Raw genomic sequence first — 18,279 nt, 5'->3', positions numbered from 1 at the left:
TGTGTGTGTGTGTGTGTAGGTACCTGTTTTGCGCGTGAGCGAGTATGAGAAGGAAGCCATACAACCCAGGGCACCGGTGATGTGGAGCAGCTCTCCGGCAAGCTCTGCTGGTCACAGAAATATCATTGGCAGCTCAGATGGAGGCAACAGCCAAGTGGGGAACCTCCACTGCCCAACACCCTCACAGGGGCCACAGGTCAGGGTCCTGAAATCATTCTTTTTTTTTTTTTTGAAAAAAAGATTTTTATTTATTTATTCATGAGAGACACACACAGAGAGAGGCAGAGACACAGGCAGAGGGAGAAGCAGGCTCCATGTAGGGAGCTGGATGTGGGACTTGATCCCAGGACTCCAGGATCACGCCCTGAGCCGAAGGCAGACGCTCAACCGCTGAGCCACCCAGGTGCCCCAGCAGTATTGTTTAGTTGTTGAAGGTGTGGGCTCTGGAGCCACTGTCTGGGCTCTGGTCCTGCCTTGCCTTTTAGGGGTTGTGTGATTCTGTATAAGTCCTGTAGTCTCTCTGTACCTTTTTTCCTTCATCTGTAAAATGGGGGACAATACTAGTCCCTATTTATGGGCTTCATGTGAGTGTTAAACATTGCTCAGAACAATCTCTGGAACAGAGCAATCGCTCTATGTAAGTGTTGGCTGTTACTGTTTGGGAGGGAAGAGATGTTGTGTTGGGTCCTGTCTGGGCCAACATTTACTTGTACATGAGAGTTTTAATTTATTTCCCTCCCCCACTCCCCGCAGGTCGTAGACTCCCGTTCTCTCAGGACAGATGCTCTCATTGGGGAATTCCGGGTAACTTATTTCATTTTCTTTGAAGGCAGTTAGTTCTTGCTAATTCATGTTAGTGGAGGCTCTGTATATAATGTGCAGAAGCTGGTGCTTTAGGGGTCCTATTCCTTTTTGGTCTGTTTTGGGGAAATATAGTTAAACAAAAAAAGACAAAATCTTCTCTGAAGTCAGAAATCCTCTCCACGAAGGTCATAGACAAAGAACAGACTTTTATTATCGAATAAATATCAATCCAGAAGGTGATGCACATGACAGGAAATGCACCGTGAGATTTCTCAGGTAAATGATCTGAAAGAAAGGATGGAGAGGGAAATCTCTTCCCATGTGTCTAACAGGGGGTGTTGAGCTTCTTACTTATGATTCTTATTTGTCCTTACCTCTGGGAAGACAGCATGAAATTGGTGGTGAGGTGACCCTCTTCCTGATTCTGACTTGGGCCAGCTCTGTGCCCTGCATGCACCCTCAAGCTGGCTTGGGAGTGGAGTCTGGGGGGATCAGGGTGGGATGCAGGGGAAATGGGGGAGCCTGACCCCCCATTTGTCCCCAACAGTGCAGAAATGAGGAGTGCACTTCAGAGAACCAAGGACTGAGTAGGACACAGCTCTCAGGGAGGCATCACCAAGTCTCAGAAAGCAAAGACAACTAGCAATGGAGACCTTCACGAATGGTGTTTTAATGCAATTCTCACTGATTTTCTTGTTTCTGAATCTTCAGGCCTTTATCAACTGGAAAGAAGGGGTACAGGCTTATTTTAACCTCCCCTTCCTATCCAAATAAAATATGGCTCCTTCTATGGGAGGTAGTCCAATATAGAAAATGAAGTCAATTTTCCTGGAGAAGCAGTTTTAAAAACAATGGGATTGAACCTGAGTCATTCTGTAATAAATGCAGTTCTATGTCTTGAGTCTCTAATCTTTGAAGCATATTCTTGTTCTGAGAACCCAGAGGTTAGGGTAGAAAATTATTTTCTTTTTTTGTAATTACAAAAGTAATCCACGATCAAAAAAAATTCTTTTTAGATTAGTTTTAGCTTCATAGCAAAATAGAATGGAAAGTACAGAGTTGTCATGTACTTCCCAGTGGCCACCATGCACATCTCACTGATCTATGATTTTATATGGAAAATTATGAAATACAGGAAAGAAAAACTAATAAAGTAAATCTACCACCTAAATCTACCAGCCAGAGATATCACAGTTATCATTTTGTTGTGTTTCTTTTGCTCTTTCTTTCCTATGCATAGAAATATCTTACCAAACTTTGATAAAAATATATTGTGCTCTTTTTTCCATGTAATGTCAGCTGATGAACATTTCCTCATGTCTCCAAATGGTCTTCAGAGCATGATTTTTAATGTGATGGCATAATGCACCATACTTCATCTAACCCTCCAGGGGCAAGAGTTTGATTTGTGTTTCTTGGTTTGGTTTCAGATGGATGTGGGTACCATCTACAGAGAGCCCCGTGAGTCATGTCCTCATCACCTTGACCATATCCTTGCATTTTGGTTCTGGAGGCTGTAAGGGACAACTATTTGGGACAACCACCTTTCTTCCTTGAGGGTTTTGGAATTTAGAGTCATCCTGGAGATGAGAGCTGCAGAAATGAAGAGAAGGCAGGCTTTCATCTTCCAAGTAAACCAGGCCCTCAGAGAGATCAAACCTTCACGTGGGTCCCAGCTGGCTCAGTCAGGGATGCTAGATCTGGAAGGCCCCAAGCAAGGGCTGTTGGAGATGCGGTCACCTCCTACAGGGGTGGGCCATTTTGATAACAAGTCTAGGATTTCTCCACACTGTGGCTTCTTGTTTGGCCTGGTCACTTCCTGAGAGGGAGATAAATGGCCTGGGATCTGGCTTTGGCAGCTTCTTATAGGTGCCTCTGTTGACATTTCTGACTTGAAATGAACATTCAAAGTCTGGCCTCCGTGTTCCTGTGAATAAATCCCTCATCTTGACTCAAATAAAGTCGGCCTCAGGCTCTTGGATGTGGTTGCAGACTTGGGTCCTTCCAATTTGGCCATCACCAATGGATGTTGTTTCTCTTAGGACATGCCTATCTGAGGAAGTGGCTGCTACTCTCCAACCCTGATGACTTCTCTGTTGGGGCCAGAGGTTACCTGAAAGCAAGCCTTTATGTGCTGGGGCCCGGAGATGAAGCGCCTGTGAGTATATTGCCTAGGTCCTCCTCATGGCTCCTCCAATTGGTAGGAGAGGCACCAAACAAACAAAAACACAACTTGAGTTATTCTGATCTAAAAAAAATACATGCTAATTATGAGAAATGTAGACCACGTGCAAAAATATAAATACAAAATGAATCACTCATAATTCTACCATTCAGAGACAGCTGTGATTCCTATCTTGCTGAATATCCTCCCAGGAGGATGTACATATGTATTTTTCTACTTTGAAAAAAATTGGTATATTTTTTAGAGAGAGACTGTGCATGGGTGGGAGGGACAGAGGGAGCAGGAGAGAGAATCTAAGGCTAACTCTTTGTGAGCATGGAGCCCAACGAGGGGATCTCATGACCCTGGGATCACGACCTGGGCCAAAACCAAGAGTTGGACGTTTAACCTACTGTGCCACCCAGGCGCCCCATCTATTTTTTTATTACTTTTTAAAACTGAGATATAATTGGCATATAACATTATATTAGTTTCAGGCATACAACATCACGATTCTTTATTTGTATATATATTGTGAAATGATCATCACAGTAAGTGTAGTTAACATCCATCGCCTAATGTGGTTTCAAAAATATTTTTTCTTGTGATGAGAACTCTTAAGATCTGTTCTCTTCAGTAACTTTCAAACATGCAATAGACTATTATTAACTTGAGTCTCCATGCTGTCTATTACATCCTCATGGCTTACTTATCTGCTAACTGGAGGTTTGTACACTGACTCCCTTCCTCCTGTCCCCTCTCCCCCGCCTCTGGCAACTACTGATCTGTTGTATATTTTTCTTTTTTGCAAAAATGAGATCATTCTCTATATTCTACTCCAACCTGAATTTTATCACCTGAGAATATACCATTATCATCTTTACACACCAGTAAGTCAAGTTCAAGTTGGAGATGGGAAGAATGATGAGAAAGGTGTGCAGAGTTGGGGAGGTATTGGCATCTTTGTATGTTTGGAAAAAAGAGAGAAGGTTTGGAATAGTTGTGGGAGAGGAATGAAAAGTTACTTCCAGGTAAACAAAGATTTCTGAGCATACTTGAGTGCAGTGCCCACTCTGGGTTGGCAGCTTTGTGGTAGAGCCTCATGATACTTGGTGGCCTGGAAGCAGGAGGATGGATGGCAGAGGTGTTGGGCGTGCACAGGGCAGGACTAGTGGAAGCACAAGAATGAGATAGCCTGGGCATTGGGACATGGCTGGTGGTGCTGGGTGGGCAGGATGCAGGAGTGCAAGGCTTTGAGCTGATGAGGGGGACAGAGAATAGCAAAGGGCTGGGGAATGCACATTTATTGAGCACCTGCAGTGTGCCAGGCTATGTTGGGAGCCCCGCTCTGAGTGGGAGGTTGGAGCAGGCCAATAGGTTGGCAAGCTATATTCAGAGACGGGTTGTAGTGGTCAAGGTTTTGCTAGAGGAAAGGCTCTGAGTGGCTGGAGATTTGAGATATGGCCATGCCTCTAACAGCTGAAGGGCAGGGGAGATTAAGGTGCTATTGGTGGAGGAAGGGGACCATGTTGGTGAATGACTTGACCCACATAGATATTGATTATCTTATGGGAGAATTGGAACTCAAACAGGCAAGTGGTGAGGCAAGTACTGAAGTCATCAAGGAAAGGTGAGCATGTGTCCTCAGCTTGGTGGATGGTAGAGTGAGAACTAGGGGACAGAGTGGCACATGTGGGTGATGGGCCTTCTGGATAAAAGACATGGTGGAGTGATGGTGGGTGCAGGTGCAAGGTGTGGCCTTCTCTTCCCAGCCTGTGATAGCCAAGAGGAGAGGGAGAGGCAATAGTGGGGAATGCAGATCTCCAGGAGAAAAGAGCAGTGAGAAGCAGAGGGAAAGTTCTATGATGATGTCAGGAATAGGAGCAGACTGATGACAAGGGCTCCACAGTGGAGAGGGTTAGGGGATGGAGAACCCAGGGTTCTATGCTGTGCAGGGGGCTGATGGAGCTCCAGTGGAGCCCCACCCAAAGGCACCTGTCCATCTCTCTCATTCCATACAGTCCAGTCCTGTCCTTCTGTAGCATGTCTTTCCGAGACATTGTGCCATCTTGCTCCTTCTCATGGCGTTTCTGAGTCTATTATCTTTTCCAAAAACATTTATTTCTCCTCTTCCTATGAATTGGAACCTTGCTTTTTCCTGATGAAACCACTTCTTTTGAAACCAACTCAGAAAAAAAGCCCCTACTTTCTGGTCCGACTCTCCATGGGTTCTGGAGTGGGAGGAGCAGCCATCTCTGGTTTCCTCTGCAGCTTCCCAGCCAGCAGCTCTTCCCAGCATCAGCACTGCCTCCTCCTTCAAAGGCTGCATCGCTGGTTGTTTTCCCCTCTTCTGGGCTGTTACCTACCCCTGGCATAGACAGAGCTGTCCAGGGGCATCCCTGCTTGCAGATTCTCATCTTTGCCATTGTCCTGAGGTGTGACACATCCTCACTGATGAGCCACCAACATCTGATTTTTTTCCTTTAAGACCCTGAGCTCAGAAATCGCCCTCTCCACCACTCTTTGCCTTTTTTCTCCATCGCCCCGGCTGAATGACAATCCTTCTTTCCTGGTGTTACAGCCCCCCAATCCCTCTCTGTTTGCCCGGTCCATCAGTGCCCTTCTGCCACTCTCCCCCCTTCTCCAGCCTGGACCCCATTCTCCATCACAGCTCTCACCATGTGCTTACTGGTTCCATGCTAGGGGTTTCCTGCCACACCTCATAAACCCACTGTCCCCCACTGTCTACACCACTCCTTGGTCCGTTTTGGTGACAGAAGTCACCTGGAAGTGCTGGCTAGATGAACATGGGTGCTATCAACGTCTTCTTTGACTTGGTTGTGGTTTACTCCTTATCCCGTTCTCCACAGTGGCTGTTTCTAAACTTTGCTGTCTTTCCTAAGCCCCAGCCTCTGTCTCCTTAGGCAGAGCTGCACAGTGGTGAATGATGTAAACCCTTGGAGCTCCCTTGATCCTCATTCCTGACTTCAGTTGTCTTCCCTCCCTTCCCCATCTTCCTGCCTCCTTTGTCATGTGCTTGAATCCTCCGCCATCTTGTTCCCTCTGCCTTCCTGGTGTCTTCTCTTCTGCCCTTGGATGTGTACCAGGCTCAAGATTTCCCCACCTTCAAACACCTTTGTCCACGTCCCCCATTTCTCCCACTGTTCTTCTCCAAGCTGCTTGCAGGCTGCTTCCAGGCATGACCAACTTCTTCAGGGAGTGTGCTGGCTTGCTCTTCCCTACTCCTCTACCAGCTGCTCATTCCTCCTCCTCTTCACTAGGATTCCTGCCACCTTCCTTCCCTGAAACCACATGCTGGATGGAGGGTTACCATGGCTAACCTCAGGGGCTCTTTTCTGCTATTAATCTGCTCCTTTCCTCCATAGTATTTGATTCCAGAGCCCATGACTTATTTTAAACTCTCTTCTCCCTTAGCCTTGGTGATTCTCTCAAGTCTTTCTCCCTTTCTTAAAAATATGGATCCTTCAAATTCAGTGGCCGAGTAAAATTCCCTACCTTGCCTCTTTGCTGTGTCTTTGACCCTCACTTTCAAGGAGTCCATCTCTGTCCATCTGAGACCCCTAAATCGTTCATGTCCAGCTTGGCTCTTCAGAGCTCCAGACACTCAGTTTCAGTTGCTCTGTAATAAAGCCACATTAACGCACCCATCAGGCCCCTCTAGTTTCACATGCAAAAACCCAGGATCACCTGCTGTGTGCTTCTCACAACTGCACCCATCCTGGGCTAGGTGACATCTTAGGAGATGGCACCATTATGTACTCAGTCTTCATGGCCAGAGGCCTGATTTCATCCCTCAATCCCACATCAGTCAGTTCACATGCAAGTGGTTGGTCAGTCTTGTTGGTGTGACCACCTCAGAGCATGCTTCTCTCTCCCATCCCAAGACCAGAGTCCAAGGTCTTGCTCCCCTCACATCTCCCCTGGGCCACTGTGTGAATTAAGATATAGGTTCAAAGATACCCTGAATCATAGGCATTAAGAAGGATAGAGGTGTGCTTTTCTCCCTCCTAAATGCCTGGGGAGGCAGTCCAGAACTGGCACAGTGCTCCCACGATGACCAGAGACCCAGGCTCCTGGTCTTTGTCCTATAGTCATCATCATGCAGCTTCCATCTCATGGTTCGCAATGGTTGCTCCAGTTCCCATCATCAGGTCTGTATTTCCAGCCAGTGGAATGGCAGGATAGGAGCTTGCTTTAAGAGGGGCTTTCCCTGTGAGTGAGCTCCATGGGGGCAGGACCTCTGTCTGCCTGTTCACTGCTGCATCCCTCCTCCTTCGGCACATCCTGGTGGTCACTCACTAACACCAAATATTTGTTGAGGGAACGAACACATGTTATTGAAGACAGGCCAGTTTAGACCTGTCACTTCTGCACTCTTGTTAATGGGTGGAGCAGGAAGGAGGCCAAGGTTCGTGAATGCCCACCATGTGCATTTATGCATTATGGAAGTTGATTTGCCCAGCAGTCTGCGAAGTCTGTGTTACTGTTTCCACTGTCCAGGTGAGGAAGCAGAGAGTCTCGGTTGGGAGGAACCTGCCTGAGATCCCACGTTAGTAAGCAGCAGGGCGAGATCCACCTTTCTTTAAAATGCACCGTGTAAGAGATGTCAGTTGAAGAAGGGAAAATATTGTGCTCAAGAGCTCTTTAAGGAATCATATGTGGTTGCATTGTAGCTGGAGAGAAAGGACCCCTCTGAAGACAAGGAGGACATTGAAAATAATCTGCTCAGGCCAACTGGCGTGGCCCTGCGAGGAGCCCACTTCTGCCTGAAGATCTTCAGAGCGGAGGACTTACCACAAAGTGAGTCTGGTTTGGAGGACTAAGACTGAGATTGTGAGCGGGGTCTCTGGGCAGGGGAAGAAGTCACTGAGGTGTTGGCAGGACTCAGTGTTGCGACGGATGAGAAACCCATCCACTTGGTGAGCCATCATGTCGGTTTGCCTGGGACTGTCCTGGTTTCAGTGCCAAAAGTCCCCCATCCTGGGAAACCCTTCAGTCTCTGACCACCTGGGGCAGTGGGTCACCCTAGCTGTGGCCATGTCCTTATCCTTCCAAGAGAGACAGGGTGGCCCCTGCCTGGTTTTTCATAATGACTGGCCCTGCACCACCCCCACCCCCTGTGGGCTCAGTGAATGCTGGGGGAACTATACTGAATATTTTAAAGTCTTGAGTGTCAATCCAGGCACACATTAGAATGACCTGGGGATCTTTAAAGGTGTACAGACCTTTAAAGGTGTACAGCCCCCCTTTCCTGTGTTTCACACTGACTGGCTATGGAGTAGGGTTCACACACTGGGTATCGTTAAAGGGTAAGCCACTGTTTTGAAGCATGTGTTGGCGTCACCAAGCAGTTCTGTCCATAGCAGAGTCAGGGAGAGCATTTGCAACTTAGGTCCCTGTTTATAAGTTTTGCATAAAGCTAATTATTTGAGGTTTTGCTCAAACTTTGACTAATGACTCAATAAAAGATACACATTCCTTCTGTACAAGCTTCACTGTAGCAAAATCACGGGGAAAACCTTTAAGTAAGTAATTGGTATTAGATGGGCATTACAATACATGCTTAATAATATTCTTCATTTAATGGCTGACACTATGCAGGAGTGAGGCTGGTGAGCTCCTGCAGAGGGCCGGGGAAATAGAAATGTTTGCTTTGTTCATGGTGAATGTACTTTGTATTTAATTCTCTGCAATCTTGTTTAAATATAAATAAAATGAAATAGGTGGTAAATAGGACATCAATATTTGCTAATTGTTGTTATCTGTCTTATTCATATACACAGCAGCTGGTATATAATCTGTAACTGTCTCCTCCTCATTCATACACACATAGAATTTGATACATACTAGAAATATACATGTGCACATATCCATCTATCTGTGTATATATTTGTAAATAATATGACTAATTCAGTAAAATATTGGTTTGCAGCAGCATAGTTAAACATTCTTTTTTTAAAAAAAGATTTTTTTTTTTTGTTTTATTTGAGAGAGAGAGTAGCAGCAGAGGGAGAGGGAGAATCAGGCTCCTTGCTAAGCAGGGAGCTGATGTGGGACTCGATCCCAGAGACTCTGGGATCATGACCTGCACTGAAGGCAGATGCTTAACCAGCTGAGCCACCCAGGTGCCCCCAAAATTCTTTAAAAATAAAAACACCAGAATTAACCTGTTGGTTAACATCAGATCAATCACTGTGCTATGGACTTAAAGGAAATGTCAAACAGGCACCAATGATGGGATACTCATTATAACAACTTCCAGCCCTTTTCTAGATTGTTACTTGCCCTTAGTGATGTAGATTGCTAATCAATCAATCAATCAATCAATCATTTGGTGGCTCTATTTGGAAACTGCTTGAGAGCAGGGGCAGGAACAAAGCTGTTCAGGCTGGTAAGGGAGGAGTGTGTGTCCTCAGGAGCTGCTGTTCTGGGGGTCTCCAGGCTGAAGGGGTGCCACAGTGTCTCTCTCAGGGAGTCTCAAGACTGAAAAGAGGGAGGGAGGTGGAGAGTCAGGTTTTGGAGGTTGGACGGCAGGCGGGCACTGACTAGCATGTTCTCCCCAGTGGATGATGCCGTGATGGACAATGTGAAGCAGATCTTTGGCTTTGACAGCAACAAGAAGAATTTGGTAGATCCCTTCATGGAAGTCAGCTTTGCAGGGAAAATGGTAAGGAGCAAGGAAGCGGGAGGATTCTCTTGGGAGGGTGACCACTGGGTGTCCCTGTGGATGAGTGCTGAGCAGAGTGAAGGCTGATGTGAGGCACGCACGTAAGAATGTGCATTTGGGGATCCCTGGGTGGTGCAGCGGTTTAGCGCCTGCCTTTGGCCCAGGGCGTGATCCTGGAGACCTGGATCGAATCCCACGTCGGGCTCCCGGTGCATGGGGCCTGCTTCTCCTTCTGCCTATGTCTCTGCCTCTCTCTCTCTCTCTGTGTGTGACTATCATAAATATATAAAAAAAATTAAAAAAAAAAAGAATGTGCATTTGGAGGGGCTGACTGGGTGACACATGGTGAGAGACTCACCCAGGCCTGGCTCTCCGGGGCTGCCATGCACATGCCTGTGGATGGCTCTGCTTGGGGTACCTGAGACAGACACACAGGTAGTAGACACGGGGTGGACAGACAGTGGACAGATAAAGGACGGTTTGGGGGAAAATTAAGCAGTAGCATGGAAACCAGATGTGAAGGCATAAAGATAGGGAAACTTAAAAAAAGGTAACAGAAACAACGATTATTTTAAAAAACTGTGGCAGGAGTGGAGTGGAGAAAGTCCACTCTGGTGGGGGCCCTAGGGATGAGTCACATCTCTCTTCCCTGCAGCCTGCCTTTCTGCCCAGAGGCGGGGCTGTAACTGGGGCTCCCGTGGGCCCCCTCCCTCCAGCCCACCCCAGGCAGGCAAGCCCTCTCCAGCCTCCTATGCCCATCCGTCAGGCTCCCCCTGGCCTCTGGGCCACCACCGGGCTTCAGCCTTACCCCTCCACGGCGGACTCCCACAACTCCCACCCCCACTCCCACAGCCCCAGACCTTCCCGGGTCTCTACATCTCTGTCTGCTGCCCCCTGGGCTCTCTGCCCCGCCTGCCCCCTCCCAAGAGCCTTCATCCTTAGCCGGTACCACCATCAAAGGCGGAATACGTGGGCCAGCGCTGCTGCTTCCCTGTGTTCTAACCTCCTCACGTCAAACACGCCCCCCGCCCCGCCCCTTGCTCTGGACCTCACACCTGCCCCAGGGCCCTTCCCTCCTCTCCGCCCGCCGTCACTCTCTTCCCTGGACCACACCGCAGCCTGGGGTTCATTCTCTCCTCTGGGTTCTCCGCACAGAAAGCCCAGGATAATCCGTCTAAAACAGCCGCGTTTGCACAATGAAGCTCAAACCGCACAATCCAGCCGAGCTTTCTTGAACTTTCTCGCCCGCCTGTCCCTGGCCGGAGTCAGCGCCCCTTGTGCGCCGGGGAAGCGGCGCCCCCTGCCGGGAGCACGCAGCCCTGCAGCCGCGGCCGGGAGCGTGCAGCCCCGGGGCTCCCTGCCTGCACCCCGGGGCGCACCGGCTGCTGTGGCCTCGGGTCCCCGCGTCCGCCCTGCCTCTTTCCCTCCACCGGTCACGCCGCCGGCCCTGGCCGGGCCGTGCCGTCCGGAGCCCTCGCGGCCCCGCCGCGCCCAGGCCAGCCGCTGTCAGCCGTCCAGCCGCCCTGCGGCCGGCAGCCCGAAGCACTCGTGGGCCCGCGACCACGGAGCCCGAGGCCCTCTGCAGCCGGGTTTCCATTCCTGCCCGCTAAACAGCGTCTGTTTCTCCGACTTGTGGGCGAGAACCCGGTCCTATTGTTTAGCTCCAACCTCAAGCAGAGATCACGGTGGAAATGGTGGGGCAATGACAGGTGGGCGCAGACGGCCCGCGCCCCCAGAGCCCCCAGCCCCTGCCCCCGCGAGGGGTGGAGGACGGGGCCGCCCACTGTGTCGGCAGGGTGGGGGCCTCGCAGGTCCAAGGGTGGTCGTGCCAACCTTGCGGAGGGTTCCACCTGCCGCAGAACCAGGGCTGGGAGAGCTGAATCCCTTGGCTTGCAGGAAAACTGCCCCGGGGCTGGGGAGAAGGACTGAGAATTTGGGCTGGGTGGCGGGAGAGTGGGTGCCTTGCAGCCCGCTCCTCCTTTGCTCCCCAGGCAGAGGTGCGCAGGGGGAAGAAACCCCGCAGGTGTTAATAGGACAAGGCGGAGGAGAAGTTTTAAAAATGAACAATAAACACTAGAAGTTGAGGGTGGTGATGGAGGTGGTGTGGGTTCCCATTCACACAGCACTTGGCAATTTTCCTTTCACTCAATCTCTTCTTAGGTTCGTTTTAAAAAGGAGCGGGATGGGCCAGCCCATGCCACCAACAAAGGGAGGCTCTGAGCTGGGAGTGGGGGACGGGGAGAGAGGGGTGTCCCGTCTGATGCCTACCAGACTTAACTCCCCGCCTTTTGTTTCTTTTCTCCTTTTATTACTGATGCACATGTTTACTAGCCCAGTTTGAAAATTACAGAAAAAAAGTAAATGAAATTACCAACAATGCACCGTACAGAGTTCATTTTTGGTGCCCGATTTCCAGTTTTTTCCTCATGTATAGGTAATAGACATTTTCCCCAACTCTTTATTTTGACTATTTTAAAACATTGAGAAAAGTTAGAAGAGTTACTCAAGGAACATCCCACCCACTGGTATGACCTTCACTTAGATTGAAGCAACTGCTAACATTTTGTTGCATTTACTTTCTATATATAGATACTTTTTTTTTTCCTGGCTGAATCATTTGAAACCTAGTTGCAGATTATACTCCTAAAGACTTCAGGATACATCTCCTGAGAGAAAGAAAATTCTTTGTAACTCCAGTAATCTTATCACACCTACGAGGTTAACAGTCATTCCCTAATATTTTCAGATACTGGTTCATATAAATTTTCTCTGATTATCCCCAAAATGTCCTTTACAGCTGACTTAATTTTGTGCTGATCTAAGACCCCACTAGAATTCATGCTCTGCATTTGGTCCTCTGTGGTCTTTCCTGTAACAGCTCCTCCTGACTTTCCCCCTTCCCACCCTCCAACAATTTTTCTCACCCCATGACACTGATCTTTTTGAAGAGCCCAGGCCATTTGTCCATGTTCTGGATTTGTCAGATTATTTCCTTCCAGTGTTATTTACCTTGCTCCTCTGGCCCCTGTATTTCCTATAAACTGGAAATTAGTTCTTGAGGCCAGATTAGCTTCAGATTCAGTATTTAGCAAGAATGTGTCAGAGGTGATGTTGTGTGCATTGTATTGCATCACAACAGGAAGCAACGAGAGGTTGTCCCATCACTGGTGATGATTGATCATTTGCTTAATAAGATGGCGTCTCCAGATATATCCCTTGTCGAACTACCCGTTTGTACTTTGCAAATCATCTGGGGGTGGTATCTTGGCACTGTGTGCATATCCTGTTTCTCAGCAACTTCTTACCTAATGGTCTATGCAGCCATTGGCCTCCTTACCTGAACAAGTCATTTACTTGGGGTTGCAAAGTGGTGATTTTCTCATCATTCCTTCTCTCTTTTAAGTTAGTGTTTTTCTGGAAAGAAGAGCTTCCCCCCCCCACCCTTGACCCCTTTGAATATTACTGTGGACCTCAATACTTTTTTTATTAATTCAACATGGTAAAATCAGTCATTGTGCTGGATGTATGAACTGTCCTGAAGTTGGCCTATGAGGCCCCTACAAGCTGGCTTCTCCATCTTGAGCCTAACTCAGGGTCTCAGTGAAAATGTGGGACAGGTAATTCCGATCTTAAACTCTCTCACACTGAGGTGTAAGTGATCACTGTGGGTCCTCACCCAAGTGCAGTTCCTTGCCCAAGTATGAGGTCCTCACCCAAGTGCAGTGCTAGTTTGGGCTTGGGGTATGGGTCTGATGGCCTGTATCTAGCCTCAGGAGGGACTGTAGCAGAATGAATGAAGTCGACAAGGAATTGGGAAGGTGTGGCTGGACAGGCTTGTGCGACACTTCCACCAAGGACTGGGATTAATTTACCAATTTGACAGATAAAGAAAGTTGTATTTCAAGATTGTTTTTATTTTTTATTTCACATTCCCCAAAATAGTAGGGTGCTTTGATGGTGGTGAGAAGTAAGACTGACCTGCCTTCAAATTAAATGGCTTTTCCTGGAGCTGAGTCTCAGAGTTCCAGGGCTCCTGGCTACTTCTGGGTCCTCATGGCACCTTGATCTTCCAAGGTCTTCTGTTCTGAGATGCCCTTGGCTGGCCCTGGGGGGTTTTCTAGGTAGGTGCAAATGGCTGTGGGAGATGATGGAGGTCGGGGATCCGACCCAAGCGAGGGACTATATAAAGCTGATTGGTGAGCTAGTTTCTGCAAGAAGCTTCATCTCCCCCACTTTCCCTCTAGAAGGAAGAGGCTTATTGTGATGGAGGCAGTTGAAACCTTCAACCTGTTGGGTTCCCCTGGGGTCCCTGGACCTTTGTGTCACCCCCCTCTCTCCTCCAGCTACCCTTACTACCTGTCTCATTCTGCCTGTCCCTCTCCCTCAGCCTACCGGTGTGTCACTTTTTCTCACTACAACTTACTCTGGAGTCCTGGGGTTTTGTCCTTTGGAAGCTCACCCAGCACAGCCTGCCCCTCATTGCACTTCCTCCTATGGACACTTGGTGGCACTATTATCCATGATGTGAACCATACCAGATATTACACAAACACACACCTGGTGAGAAGGAAAGGAGAGGTACTTGGGGGGCAGGGTGGGAGACTTTAAAACAACTTTTTTCCTGAATGCAAGAAAAAAGTATTGGTTGTAGAAAAAATTGGAGAAAGTCAGAGAAAATCAAGGAAAATGAAAAAAATTAACCATATTTCTGTACCCTTCATCACTGTGGAGATAATCACTGTTACATTTGTGTGTATTTCCTTGTAGTATGTTTTTTTCTCTCCCCTGCTTTCACTCCCAACCCTCCCCCCTCCCGCGCTGGAAAAAAAATTGGATTTAGATTAAGTTGATTTTCATTATTCGTGGGTCCCATATTTGCAAATTCACCTACTTGATAAAATTTATTTGCAATCCCCCTATTTTTTAAAAGATTTTATTTATTTATTCATGAGACATAGTGGCAGAGACATAGGCAGAGGGAGAAGCAGGCTACCTGTGGGGAGCCTGGTGCAGGACTCGATCCCAGGACCCCAGGATCACGACCTGAGCCAAAGGCAGATGCTCAACCACTGAGCCACCTGCGTGCCCCTGTAATCCCAAAATTAATACTTATGGTGCTTTCCTGAGTGTTTGCAGACTGAATTGGAACAGTGTGAGTCTGCCTTTTTGTTTCAGTTCTCATCCTATAAATATGTGTCCTTTACTTGGTCTACCTGGTGTCATGTTTTTCTCATTTTGGTGCTTTTTTTTGTGATATTACTGTTTAAAACACGCCCCCCCCCCCCCGAGTAGTGCTGAAAGGCTGTCTGATATTTCTTTGTGCGAAAAGGCTGGGATGTACCTTATGAGAAAATATGCTAGATAAGCTTCATTAAAGTATGAGTTAGTGCTGCCGATGACGAATTCAATGTTAATGAATCAACAATATATATTAAATAAGATATCTTTAAACAGAAATGCACACGACACAAGGTTATGTATTGATTAGTTGACAAAAATGTTGTGACAGATGCTGGTAAGAACCCAACCCTGTAATTCCCCCAGAGCAATGGTTTAATATTCATGAATTCAGTGTTCTTGGTGATTTATAGAATGTGTAAGAATCAGGTGCAAGAATCAACTGTATGAGGACACCTGGGTGGCTCAGCGGTTGAGTGTCTGCCCTTGGTTCAGGGAGTGATCCTGGAGTCCTGGGATCGAGTCCCACATCGGGTTCCCTGCAGGGAGCCTGCTTCTCCCTCTGCCTGTGTCTCTGCCTCTCTCTCTCTGTGTCTCTCATGAATAAATTAAAAAAAACTTAAAAAAAAAAAAGAATCAACTGTATCTCTTCAGTTTGGTCAACTGTTTTTATAGCCTAGTATTTTCTTAGGTTATTGAACAGCTTTTGAAGTAAATTTTTGAGCATGATGACTTGACTTACCTGCAAAATGATTGTCATAAGTTTAGTTAACATCCATCATCTCATATAGGTACAAAAAAAAAAAAGGAAGAAAAAAGTTTTTTTCCTTGTGATGAGAACCCCTAGAAACTACTATCTTAATAATTTTCAAATACACCATACCTACTCTACCATAGAATCATCATATAGTATATTACATCCCCAGTACTTGTCTTTTTCTGTTAACATAACTTGGAAGTTTTTTCACATTATAGAGCAGTCCTCATTCTTTTTAGAGCTACATAGTACCCCATTGCATGGATGCACCATCGTTTATCTAATCTGTCTTCTACTGGTGGACACCTGCATTGTTCCATATCCTTGACACTTGAAAAACCTCATTACGTGTGTCATTCTACACATATGTAAGTGTTTCTGTATGATAAATGTCTAGATGTAGAACTGGTAAGTCAAAGGGTTTTTGCATTTGCAATTTGGAGAGATAGTGGCCAGTTGCTCCCTGGAGGGTTGAGGTATTTTTTTTCTCCCACCAGCAAAATATGAGAGTGCAGTTTCTCCATAGCCTTGCCAACAGAGGGCTATAAGATTTTAGAGAATTTTATGAATCTAATGGGTGAGAAATAGTACCTTGGCTTTGTGTTTCTTTTCTTATGAGGGAAGTTGGGCATCTTTTTATGTGCCTTCAACTCTTCAAATTTTCATTCACTCTCTGCCCATTGTCCCATGAGATTGCTGGTCTCTCTTCTTTCCTTACTCCTTTCTTTGCTGACACAGGAGCAAATCATGGCACCCATCTCTGACCCCCAACCTTTGCCTGGGCTTTTCTCACAGGGAGGCTGGGAGGGTGGGGACAGGGGCTGGCACTGAGTGAACCAGGGATGGATACAAGGTCCTGGGGCCGCCATGGAGGCTGCACCTTCATTTGATGGAGGAACTGAAGCCCCCAATCATATGCTCATTAAATGAGATAATGCACATAAATGCTTAGCATGCTGCAGGGCTCATAGTAAATGCTCTAAAAAAGGCTACAGGACGTGCACACCTACCAGGATGTATGTATCTGAAATAGAGTCTTTACCTGTTGTCCCTGTGGGAGTACAGGATGCCCTGGAGCTGGCTAAGAGGCCTGGCACCTCCCCAAGGGTTCCAAGTGCAGGTAGAGCACATAAGCCACGATTTGGATCTAGTTTCCACCTCTGCTAGGCTTCTTGATTGTGGAAAGCCCAGTCTTAAGAGCAGGGCTGATCTGAGGCAGACTGGCTTATGGGGTTTGTATGTTCATGATTTCTCCTCTCATTTTCAGATGCTGGCACCTGGGCCCCAGGCCCTGGCCCTCCAGCTATCATCTCCCACACCCCCCACCTCCCATCTCTAATCTCTTAGGGCTCACAGTCTTCCAAAGGTGGTCTGGGCTGACTGGTGCCCAGGCCTCAGGACCCCTAGGACAGCTAGTCTGGACTTAGGCCCCCACACTAAGGTCATGGCCATATGGGAGGTGGGGGAGGAGGATTTCCAGCCAGAGGTAGGAGATAAAGGTAGAAGGACTGTGGAATTCAGGCAATGTATCCCTGCCACCCCCTCCCCCTTTCCCCTGCTACCCCCACCCCATCCCCTCCAGCTTTGGGTCTGATTTACCATGTAGCTTTGCCTCTGCAGTTCCCTGTGTCTGAGCCATCAAGGCTCCCAGGCTCTTCTGCCCAGCCTGAAGGGTGGCCAACATGGCAGAGAACAGCCCCTGGCTGGTGAGGTGGTCCCTAAGGGAATCCATTGTCCTCTCGGAGCTCCATCCACCTGTCCTCTGTGTCTTCTAGCTCTGCAGCAAGATCCTGGAGAAGACAGCCAACCCTCAGTGGAACCAGAGCATCACTCTGCCTGCCATGGTGAGCCTTGCCCGCTCCAGCCCATCCCAGGAGGCCCTGCGCTCCTGGCCTCCCTGATGTTCTGCCTGTATCCTGGACTTCCCCTTCTTTAAAAGAACCCCACCTCAACATGTCTCTTTTCCCTCTCAGTTTCCCTCCATGTGTGAAAAAATGAAGATTCGCGTCATGGACTGGTGAGTGCTGAGTCTCAGAGTCTCTGGAGGTGGCTATCTTCAGGGCTCACTGGGTCCTTCAGTTTCCCTCAGTTCAGAGCATATAGTGGGAGAATCTATTTCAGGTGAGGGAGTATCCGCTGCTGGGAGGCCAGAGAAGGAGAGGGTGTGGGCTGTTCTTGGGAAGCTCACTTACAGGCCTGCCCCAAGGCATAGGAGGGCAGCCAGATGGGTACCTGAGATACCTTAGGGCAGGGGATGCCAGGAAGGCTTCCTGGAGGAGGTGGGGTTTTGTTAAGTCCAGCTTGAGGACATTCCAGTGAGGAGAGGATCATAAGCAAAGGCAAGGAAACTGCAAAGAGTAGAGCTTCTGGGTGGATGGACCATGACGCACCCTGCCCCAGCCCCGCCATGGGTTGCTTCAATGAAATGGTGTGGGGTCACCGCAGGCTTGGAACAGGTGAGGGCAAGAGCTTGTGGACATCTTGGAAAAGTGCTCTGGCATCTGCTGAGCACCTACTGTGTGTCAGACCCTGTGTTCAGCAAGTATTTCACATGTGTGACATTGCCTGATCCTCAGCTCGACTCCTGGCTACTTTATAGATGAGGGGGTGACCTGTCTGAAGTGACAGCTGGGAAGCAGCTGAGGCCAAGATTGAACCCAAGCCTGCTGCTCCCAAAGCCTGTGTTCT

At 48.0% G+C, this 18,279-nt stretch overlaps 1 protein-coding gene across 22 annotated transcripts in view; it reads left to right on the top strand.

The window, feature by feature from the left end:
* DYSF (dysferlin) overlaps positions 1-18,279 on the top strand; it is a 215,386-nt gene that overhangs the window by 63,126 nt on the left and 133,981 nt on the right. For all 22 annotated transcript variants that reach the window (XM_055312238.1, XM_055312229.1, XM_055312250.1 and 19 more), the window contains 7 exons: positions 754-804; positions 2,235-2,265; positions 2,847-2,962; positions 7,663-7,789; positions 9,553-9,656; positions 17,367-17,435; positions 17,565-17,608. In XM_055312238.1, the coding sequence (XP_055168213.1) occupies positions 754-804; positions 2,235-2,265; positions 2,847-2,962; positions 7,663-7,789; positions 9,553-9,656; positions 17,367-17,435; positions 17,565-17,608 (542 nt within the window). The remainder of the gene's footprint in view (positions 1-753; positions 805-2,234; positions 2,266-2,846; positions 2,963-7,662; positions 7,790-9,552; positions 9,657-17,366; positions 17,436-17,564; positions 17,609-18,279) is intronic.

This window comes from Nyctereutes procyonoides, unplaced genomic scaffold (genome assembly GCF_905146905.1).
Source record: "Nyctereutes procyonoides isolate TBG_1078 unplaced genomic scaffold, NYPRO_anot_genome, whole genome shotgun sequence".
Taxonomy (NCBI): Eukaryota; Metazoa; Chordata; class Mammalia; order Carnivora; family Canidae; genus Nyctereutes; species Nyctereutes procyonoides.
Note: the sequence above shows the minus strand (reverse complement) of the source record. Positions and strands in the feature narration are given on the sequence as shown.